At 43.1% G+C, this 10,969-nt stretch overlaps 1 protein-coding gene across 1 annotated transcript; it reads right to left on the reverse strand.

Moving 5' to 3' along the window:
- Window positions 1-2,624: 2,624 nt before the first annotated feature.
- LOC142004886 (olfactory receptor 10A4-like) lies at window positions 2,625-3,572 on the reverse strand. Its single transcript, XM_074982565.1, has one exon. It carries the CDS (start codon window positions 3,570-3,572, stop codon window positions 2,625-2,627), a length of 948 nt encoding a protein of 315 aa, XP_074838666.1.
- Between the last annotated feature and the right edge of the window lie 7,397 nt (window positions 3,573-10,969).

Below are 10,969 nucleotides of genomic sequence, written 5' to 3' on the forward strand. Positions count from 1 at the left end.
CAACACTTGCTCCTTCTGTGAGCAGAGTTGCAGCTCCAGAACTGGGCTGGTTAGCCACCAATAGGTGCACAAAGAGCTTGGGGACATAAAGATGTTCTCCTTGTTACCCAGTGACCATCATGAGAAGAGAAGAAAGATTACTCCATCAAAGCCATTGGGGGGTGAGTGGGGTGGGAAGTAGTGTGGGGTGCTGAGTATGAAGCTAATTTTCTTTCCCTTATTCTCCCTCTTAAAATGGTAAGATAATTCCCCAAGATTAGGACCAATATTATCACAATCACAGTCCGGGGAACGCTCACGGCACAGCTGAAACACTCACTTTTAAGCGATGAGAGAACACTGCTATTAACACAATTAGGAGCTTGACAAACTCTTCTTCTTTCCTAGCCAGAAGGTTGGAATGAGTTGGGCATTGAAATACTTATACCAGCACTTGCAAAACAGCCCAGAGTGTTAATTATCATATTACTTATATTCTTCTTCTCTGTTATGAGTAGACTGCCATCTCCCTGGCCACAGAGCCAAGGATACACATTCATAGTTTATTATACTGATGCTTTTGTACATATTCAAGAGCTGATCTTACCCTTTTCCTTGTTATTGTAAATTACCGTAGGCATATCGCAATGGGCTTTTCCCGTAGGCCATTGAAGCTTTTATCACAAGCTCATTAGAATATCTCTCAATTTTTTACAATGACTTTGTAAAATGTGACATGTCAAAAAATCAAAATACTTCTCCCTGACATTCACTTCCACCTTATGCTTACCTACCTCTTGTTCACAATATCTGTGATCACTTCAAAATAATACACCGACTTTTGACCAACCCCCTAGCCTTATGCTTATGAAAAGCGGGATATGAACATAAATATGCACCACTCAGAAATGATTTGAATGAGATGTACCTTTTGACCAATCATTTTTATTGTTCTTACAAGTTCTATCTATAAAACCTGTTTTTAGACTTGGATTATTTGGGTTGCTGAAGTTATACCTTTTGTCTATATATTTGTGTTCCCAATATCGGTTTCTGGGAAGATCTCAACAGAACTTGTGGCTGCCCTTTTGTGAGAGTCTGGCTTGGGGAGAGAGATCTGTACTTAGCCAACTTAATAGGTGTCATTTCACATGGAAGGAATTTATCTGTGACCAAGGAACCCAGCAGAAGGGCAATGGCTTATTGCCTAAAAAGGATTCAGACAGCTGACCTGCTCATGTGACAGGCTCTGTCTTGGTGCACACTCTTAAACGAAGAGAACAATGGAATTCCCTCCACAGTGGGTAGGTATGAAGATGGCCCAGGGGTTCCTCTATCTTTTGTTTTTATCGTACGTTAAAAATGGCCTGAGACACCACAAGAAAGGTAGGGAACTTTATTGGACACCCAGGTCAGGATAAGATCATTTCTCACCTGAAGCTTTCACTCGATATAAAGAGCAATCTTTAGGGTAAGAACTCACAAGAGTAGAATTAGCTGTATATTTTCTCTTTTGTTTGATTGGGCAATTCACTATGATTGGCTTATTCTCATTTATAACCACTCAAATCCTACAGTTTTGCTCTCTAAAAACCCTTCTACTTACACTTAAGCCCAATGTAAGTTATTAGCTGGGGAGGGCTACCACTTTGCGTATCTCCTCTTCGTTGATGAAGAAGGATGACTTAATGGACCCTTCATCTGCACAGAGAGACAAATTAATATTTGGAGGAGGTTTTTTTGTAACTTAGAGTACTGGAATCGGAAGAAACCTCAAGAGGCCATTCGCTCCAGTTCCGTGCCTTCACGGCAGGCCTGGGTAAGTTCTAGACCATCCCCAATGGATGTCTATGTAACTTGGTCTTAAATATATCCAGTGATGAAAATTCCAAAACCTGGGTGGTTCTTTTTTCTCTTTTTATAGATGAGTACTATACTTGCCCTTTTCCAGTCTTCTGGAATCTCTTTCGACTTCCAGCGTTTTTCAAAGAAGATAGCTGAAGGCTCAGAAAACTCTTGTATCAGCTCCTTAGGTATTCGAGGATGGATTTCATCATGCCTTGGTGACTTGCAGACATCTAATTTTTCTAAGTAATATTTAACTTGTACTTTTTAATTTTTTTTTCTTTAAACCCACCCCTTCCCATTAGCAGCCATTATGTTAGGCATTTTTGCATCAGCCTTCTTGGTGAAGACTGAAACAAAGATGTCATTAAGCACCACTGCCACTTCCAAGTTTCCTGGTCTTGTTTCTCCAGCCTCACTGAGTAGTGAGTCTACCCTGTCCTTAGATTTCCTCTTGTTTCAAATATGTTTATAGAATGACCTCTTGTTTCTCTTTATGTCTCCAGCTAGTTTGAGCTCATTTTATACCTTGGTGTTTCTAATCATGCCCCTGCATATTTGTATTGTTTGCTTATATTCATGTTTTATAATTTCTCCTGAATTACACTTTTTAGGAGACTCCTTTTGGATTCTGAGATCATGTCTCTCATTATCCCAACTGTTGTGTAACAAGTCAAAGTCTATTAAATGATGAAATTTGTGTTACTATAGCGAGAGTTACTCTGAGAAATTCAACAAAATATGGATATACTTCCCTTCATTCCACCACTTTGAGTAACTCTACTCTTCATTCTCTGATTTCACCACCTGTGTGAAAAGATGCTTTTCTTGAATATGTTTCTCAAGGCTCCCTTCACCTCTTTGTTCCTCAGCGTGTATATGATGGGGTTTAGCACCGGCGAGACAATTGTATTCAAGAGAGAAATCAATAGGTCGCTCTCTGTGCTGGAGCTAGATTTAGGTACCAGGTATGTGAAAACAGCTGTTCCATAGAACAAAGTCACTACTGTGAGGTGGGAGGAGCAGGTAGAGAAGACTTTATACCTCCCCTCTGGTGACGGCAGCTTGAGGATAGTGGAGATAATACAGATGTAGGACAGGAGTATCAATAAAAAAGGGCTCATGATAAACAACACTGACAAAATGAAGCCTAAAATTTTAATCTGAGATGTGTCTGTACATGCCATCTTCACGACTAGTGGGGCATCACAGAAGAAGTGCTGGATATGGTTGGAGCTGCAAAAGGGTAGGCTGAAGACCAACATTGTAACAGCTGCTTGCACCGAGATGCCAATGAACCATGAAACCCCTGCGAGATACCCACACGTCCGGCCGCTCATGATGGTGGTATAGTGCAGGGGATGGCAGATGGCCACATAACGGTCATAGGCCATGGCTGCAAGTAGGCAGCACTCTGTGAGGGCCATGATGTTTATGATATACATCTGGGCTGCACAGGCAGCAATGGAGATGGTCTTTTCCTCCACCAAGAGGTGGGCCAGCAGCTGAGGGACCATACTCGTAGTGAAGCAGATTTCCAAGACAGAGAGGTTCACCAGGAAAAAATACATGGGGGTGTGAAGAGAGGGGGTTAGGGTTATAAGCATGATAACCAACAAGTTCCCTATTAGCGTGGCTAAGTAGATGATCAGAAGCACCAGAAAGAGAAGGATTTGAAGCTTGTTAAGATAAGAAAATCCAACCAAGATTAGGACATCAGAGATGGTCTCATTCCCATCAGGGTCCATTGCAGAATGGGTCATCTGTAGGGGTGACAAAAAGTGATTCTTTCATTAGTCTAATAGAAGCATTCCCACTGTCTTTGCAATGCACAAAAGTGAGGGCTCCCCCCCATGAGTAAACTGACGTTGCTCAGTGCAACACGGCTGAAACACACTGAAGAATGAGAAACACCATGGATGGTGAAAATAATGGGGAATATGTTTGGTTTTTTGTGATATGTCTTTCTTCCTTAGCACTAGAGAATAAATACAATCGCTTCTGTGTCTACTAAAGCAACTCTAAGAATCCATTAGTTTCTCCCAAAAGACACAAAAAGACCTCAAGCCAGTTCCTTGCCTTAATTATTGAGACCCAGCTTGACATAATTATGGGTGGGGTGATTTAGTTGGGGTTGATCATGCTGTAGGCCAGGGACTAGACTAGATGACCTCAAGAGGTCCCTTCCAGCCCTAGGATTCTTTGATTCTACGAGATTATGTAAATCTTATCAGTTCCGTGAATAGACACAGAGCTACACTGATTTGCACCATACGTGTAGCCTCATTCTATAGCCTGGCTAGACAGAAATTTACAAGAAGAAAGACCCTACAATGGAAACACATTTTCCTCGAATGTTTCATTTCAAAGTTCCTTACCGAGAAGGAACTTCATATCAACTGAAGTGACAGAGTTGAAATACAAATAAGGATTAACACACATAATAATTTTCAGTCCTTGAGCACCTTCACCATGGGGATCTAAAGAGCAATGCATGAAAGCACAGTGGGCTATAAAATGGGAAATTTGGAGTGTCTAAGAGGAAAGCCTGAGGTTGCTTATTCAGTGGACACTTCCAGCAATGGAAATTGAGGTCTCCTGATACCTGAAATACTGTCATGACCAAAGCACCATTTTCCAGGAAATCACACAGTCAGTATGCACAAAAATTGATATGAAGAGGAAACGGCTTACCCTGCCATAGCCATTATGGGAGCTTGCACTAACACCGGGAGAGAGAGACAGAGAGTCACAGAGAGAAAAACTAAAACCAACAACCTAAGGAAATTCTGGTGGAGGACTTTGAAACTGTACTGCAGAGAAAAACGTAAGAGGAAAACCAATTACATTTTCCAAAAGAGAATCCGAGGAAAAGTAGTTAAAAGGGAACCAGCTGCAGAAGTTTGTACAATGGAATTTATAGCTATTCAGGCATATTTGCGGAATGAATGACAAAGGAAAAATCAAGACCCTGGAGTTTGGCATAAAGGAGGGTTCAAACAGGAGAGACAGACCCCACTGAGAATGGGTAGATGATATAGTAGATTGACATGGAGCTACTGTACAGAAACTAAGCAATTCCATACAGACAGGGAAAGATTGAAGAAAATAATGAGAGAGGCATCAAACACTAACACCCACTGAGCCCATGGTTGTTGCTGATGATGATGAAAATTCATGGGAAAATACCATTCAGTCATGAAGAAAGCACCATTTTCCATGAAATTGCACATACACTATGCAAAAAAAGTCACATACCCCCCAGAACCTGTTTGAGGGGGGTTCACTGACACAGGAAGGAGAGTGAGAGAATCACAGGCAGAAAACTAAAACCAACAACAAAAACCTAAGGAAATTATGGATATGCATTATGCAAAAAGAAAACCCATGTTAAGAGCCACTTTGGGGAATCTACATGGACATTTATTAGTACTTTTGCCAGCACGATGATGGCAGTAAATTGAGAGCTAGTTGGGAAACGGGATTTCCATCTAATGGCAAATTCAATTGTTCCAGTATTTGTTTCACCAGGAATTGATATGGAAAGTGAATGGAGCAAAAGAGCTAATTTCCATGGGGAAAACCTCATGCGAAATTTACCAGAAAATTGAGAACCTCCAGCAGCATCAAAGTTTTCTCATGCAGAACATCAACAGAGTTGAAGTCATTAGTTCTGAAGGGGGTTTGATATGTTTGTGGGCTGACTTTGATAACAGTTTCAAATAAATGCAGCAATTCACTCACGGTTAAGAATAAGGTCGGTGTAGATCTTTTGTCACTGGTTGTGGAGTGATATTTTCAGACAGCCTCAAGGAATCTAGGGAATCAGAAGAAACAGATGTTATGTGGTGAGAGAGCTGAGGTAAAATCAGCTAAAAGATACTTAAGTCAAAGGCACCATTTGTGGATCATTTACTCCTATGAGAAGAGACCAAATGGAGCCCACATGACTGACATTATTCAGATGCAAACACATCCCACAACTTAAGAAACAGCATTTCCATTTCAATTCCCTGAAGGCCGATAAAGGGTAAAGAACAGAAAGATGAGAGTTGGGGTGAAAACAATGCCACGAACAGTAAAACAACAAAACTATTGGATGGAATCCAGAGATGTCTGGTGCTCCCCTATCACTCTGGTGGGTGCGACAGGATTCTCAGATGAGAACTTCACCTAGTGCCTTTAGCACCTTACCAGTGAAGGCAAGCCTTTATCCTCAACAGTGATAATGAACTTAATTAAATCATATCAAAACAAAAAAGGAAGTCATGATAGTATATAGACTAGCACGGCTTTCTCTCCTTTGCTAATTAAATGCTGATTGATGGATTTAGAGACGATGAAATCAAATGATATTCTTGTGGACAGACTGCCAGATGGATTTGACTAGATAGATAGATAGATATGTGTATGGGGATAGATAGATAGATAGATAGATACAGTGTATGGGGATAGATAGATAGATAGATGTGAACACACACACAATCCATGTGCCCAGAGACACATTAAGGTTACCTACATACGGACAGAATATTGAATTTAAAAATTGGCTTTTGCTCCATTTCTCGTGTGGGGCACAACGCTGATGGACACCAGGAGGAATACGGCTGGTTGCTTCAGTGAGTCTTTTATGGCCTACCTCATGAAGGGTGTGTAGTTGGGTCTCCTAGTTACAGACAATGTACCTGTTGAGGAAAACAGGTGTTTTATTGCATTCAGTGGCTTCTGGGACAAATTCCCCAATGGACATTTCCTGTAATGATACTCATAGGAAGAATAACAGCGACACAGACAAAAAAAAATAGTTGGTTAGGTCAATCATTTCATAGGAAGTTCTGTCTGCATGATCATGTGTGTTTTGGGGATGAAAGTCAGGATAGGGTTTATTAAAAGTGGCAAATGATATGACAGCTTTTTTTATCTGAAAAGATGATTGATTTGTCCAATGACAGCACAATACACAGACTCAGTAACAGAGGCAGGAAAAGCACACAGGTCTCATGTCTCCACTTCCCTGATGCTCACACTCTGGGCCCCACTCTTGTCTCAGAACCATGATGAGAACCCAGGAACTCTGACTTACAGTCCCGCCTGCTCTAACCATTTCACCCCACTCCCTTGCCAGAGCTGGTAAGAGACCCGAGGATTCCTCTCTCCCAGACACCTCTGCCTTTCCCTTCTGGAGGGCCAGATCCACAGCCCAGAGTAGTCAATGGGACAGTTCCCTTTGGCTCCAGCCAGTTTGCTGCAGAGCCAAAGACAGGATAACCTCCCAGGACCATTCAAATTAACTCAGGGAGCTGAGTGGTGTTAGAGAGCTGTGTGCTGCTGGCAGAAGGGTTATGGGTGTGATGGGACATTCCATGTGCTCTATGAAAAGGTTCTTATGATATGGACATGACATAATTGAGATAAGCTGTAGGTAGGATAGGTCAGGTAAGGTGTCAGTGGAAAGGCTGTGATTGGCTGAATATGTTTATCCCTGGGTATGCATGTGTCATTTTTGTAGGGTACGTTAGGAATATTGAGCTGTGTTTCTGTAATTTCCTATGTGGTGCTCAGGGTCACACCCGTGGCTGACCCTTCAGGATAAAAATGAGAGAGGCCACAGCGCTCATTGCTCAGTAGGAAAAGACAAGCAGCTGTGAAGACCTCAACCTTCCTGGCCGGGGGTAGGTCAGCCCGTGCAGAATGGCTACCAAGTGATGTGACCTGTCAACTGATGCCAGAACCCATCCTGTTTTCTGTCCTTTGTCACCAGAAGCTGGGAGAGATCCAACTAAAGCAAGCTGATCTGGACTGTAGCTCTCCCCGGTGACCCCACCTGAGATGCCTGCTGGGAAGAACCAGGATGAGATCAAATAATTACGTTCTTTAGTGTGTAACTCTGACCTGGTGGGTTGGTTTACTTTGCTCAATTGTCTACTTTGTTCTGTCTGCTCCCTACACATAAATCCAAAATGTTGTGCTTAATAAAATCACCTATGTTTCATAATAAACCCAATGCCAATAATTATTTCCCGGGTGGACAGGAACGAAGCAAGATCCTTTGCTAACCTTCCTTAAAATTCAGATATAGAGCAAATTTTGTGCAGTTACACAATGTAACTAGCTACAAAGGGTGATGGGGATATAAGTTGGGGTCAAGTCACATTGGAATTGTGCACTGGGTGATGATGGGAGGTCTCACACTTTGCTGCTATCAGCTGGTGTCTGTAGCCTGGAGGGTCTAGCACTGCCCATCTCTCCACACAAGGAGAGGAATAGCTCTATTATGACCAGCATTCAGCTAAACTCAGAGGTGGGGCTCAGTCCTTGAGGGAGTCGTTTACAGAAAAGAAAGAAAAGAAAAGGGGCCAGGGGAGGACAAGGACTCTTTTTTGGTGTTACCAAGTGGGCAGGTGACCGGACTTGATGGCCTTCTGAGCACCCTTCCAGTTCTCTGTGGCTGTTTCTGCACACGCCACTTTCTCCACTAGTAAACAGCCTGAAATATGCTAATGAGACCCGGATGCAAATTCCCCATGCCTCATTAGCATAAGGTCACATGGTTTGGAGTGTGGGAAGAAGGGGCCTCTGGAAGAAGCTTTTCGTTCCAGAAGGCCCTCCAGGACACATGCTTCTACACGCTGTTTTGGAGAATCATGTGACCTTATGCTAATGAGGCATGAGGAATTTGCATCCGGGCCTCATTAGCATATTTTGGGCTGTTCGGAGAAAGTGATGTGTAGAAACAGCCTGTGGTGTGTACTTTTTGTCTGGGGAGGGCTGGTCTCAGAAAGACATGGTTAAAGGAGTGCAGGCTGCATGGTGTCTCAGCCCAGCAGGTGAAAGTCCCAAGGGGGTCCTGACCCATTGAAATGGACTCAACCGGAAGCCCTCTGACTTGTTTCACAGTTGTGCCCCCATTACTCCAACCTACACTTTCCTAATTGTAGGATAGGCGCTGTGATGGAGGGCGTGTGTGAGTCTCAGTCTGGATGTGTGTGACAGGCAGAGCAGCTCCCATCGGCTAAGAATGACCCCTGGGCTGTAACCGAAGCTGGCAGGTAACACCTCTGACCTGAACAAAGAGCAGGGAGGAGCCAAGCTGGGTTTGAATCGGAAGTGGCAGTTTGAAGCTGGCAGAGAGGGAGCTGGAAGGCAGCCGGCCTGGCAAGGGGGGAAGCTACACCCCAGAGGGGCACCCCTCGGGCTCCTCTCCCCAGGATGGGTTGGAATGACTGTCTCTGACGGCTGTACTGACACCTCTGTGCCGAGCTGGGCCTCTGTCGCCTCATAAACTTCCTGTTCTACCTCCTGAGTGAAAGTCAATGCTGCCTGAAGATGGGGTGCAGTGCTTGGGGATCCCAGAACCCCATCACAGGTGCACAATCACTAGCATCTTGGAAGAGGCAAACATGACCGACACTGAAGCTATTATCATTCACCAGCGACTTGGTTGGTCATGTGAGTTGGATGTCTGTTCAGCGCTTCCCAAATAAGATTCTGTTTTCGGATTTGGAGGAAGCGTTGGGAGCTAGAGGAAGTGATTTAAGTATGTGCAACATGAAAAACTGACACCTTGTTGATACTTGGGAGAACCTTATCCAGACCCATCCAAAGTGGAGAACAGTAATTGTTGAGGAAGTAGCACAATTTTGAAGGCCCCCCCAGAGTGCAGGTGAAGAGAGGCAGTGAAGAACAAAAGTAACAGAGAGGAAGCCGTGCTAGTCTATACACTATCAAAACAAAAAGCAGTCAAGTAGCACTTTAAAGACTAGCAAAATAGTTTATTAGGTGAGCTTTCATGGGACAGACCCACTTCTTCAGACCATGGCTATGGTCTGAAGAAGTGGGTCTGTCCCATGAAAACTCACCTAATAAACTATTTTACTGGTCTTTAAAGTGCTACTTGACTGTTTTTTGTTTTGAAGAAGAAAAGAACATCAAAAACTGCCCTCGCCCCTCCAAAACCTATCAACACCCGCCCCTTCTGTGAGAAGACTTGCAGCTCCAGAACTGGGCCAATTAGTCATTAACAGACTCACAAAAAGGCAGGGGATATAAAGATGTCCTGCTCATTATCGAGTGACCGCCGAGAGAAGAGTAGCAAGGTTAATCAAGCAGAGCGATCAGGGAGCTGTGGTAGTTGGAATGGGGTGGGCTGCTGAGTGTGAAGCTGATTTTCTTTCCTCAATTCTCCCTTTTAAAACTGGCCAGATAATTTTCCAAGATTAGGCCCAATATTACCACAATCACAGCCCTGGGAACCCTCAAGGAACACCTAAAACACTCACAGGAGATGCTTCTATCTTGAAAACACTTCTGTTAACACCATTAGGAAATTAACAAACTCATCATCCTGCTTAGCCAGACGGTGGTCATATGGACTGAGTTGAGCATTGAAATACATGCACGATCCCTTGAAAACAACACACGCAGTTAGTTATCATCTTACTTGTATTCACCTTCACTGTTATTAGTAGACTGCCATGTCCCGGGCCACAGAGAAAGGATATGCGTTCATAGTTTATTATACTGATGCCTTTGTGCATATTCAGGAGGTGTTCCCACCGTTTTCCTTGTTATAATTCATCACCATAGTCATATTGCAATGGGTTTCACCCATGGGCCATTAACTCTTTTAACACAACTTTATTAGCATATCTCTCAATTATTTCCCATGACACTGATTAAAATAGACATGCTAATGCCACAAAATTGAAATTCCTTTGCCTGATATTGACTTCCACCTTATGTTAACATAGCTGTTGTTCACAGCATATGTGATTACATAAGAATAATAAACTGACCTTGTGACCAAACCACGCCCTCCCCACCTGCCCATGCTTTATGGAAAGTGGGATATGAATATAAATATGCATTTCTCATAAATGATTTGAACAAGAAGTGGTTTCTGACCAATCGTTCCATTATTTGAACTTGTTGGATCTATAAAACCCACCTATAGTCTTGGATCACTTGGGTTGATGAAGTATTGGAGGGGTAGCTTTGTTAGTCTGGATCTGTAACAGCAACGAAGGGTCCTGTGGCACCTCATAGACTAACAGAAAAGTTTTGAGCATGAGCTTTCATGAGCACAGACTCACTTCATCAGATGCTGAAGTGAGTCTGTGCTAACGGAAGCTCATGCTCAAAACTT

This window comes from Carettochelys insculpta, chromosome 32 (genome assembly GCF_033958435.1).
Source record: "Carettochelys insculpta isolate YL-2023 chromosome 32, ASM3395843v1, whole genome shotgun sequence".
NCBI classification, from domain to species: Eukaryota; Metazoa; Chordata; order Testudines; family Carettochelyidae; genus Carettochelys; species Carettochelys insculpta.

Excerpts from the sequence above, each read along its gene's own strand:
- LOC142004886 (XM_074982565.1), bottom strand. The coding sequence starts at position 3,572 with ATGGACCCTGATGGGAATGAGACCATCTCTGATGTCCTAATCTTGGTT.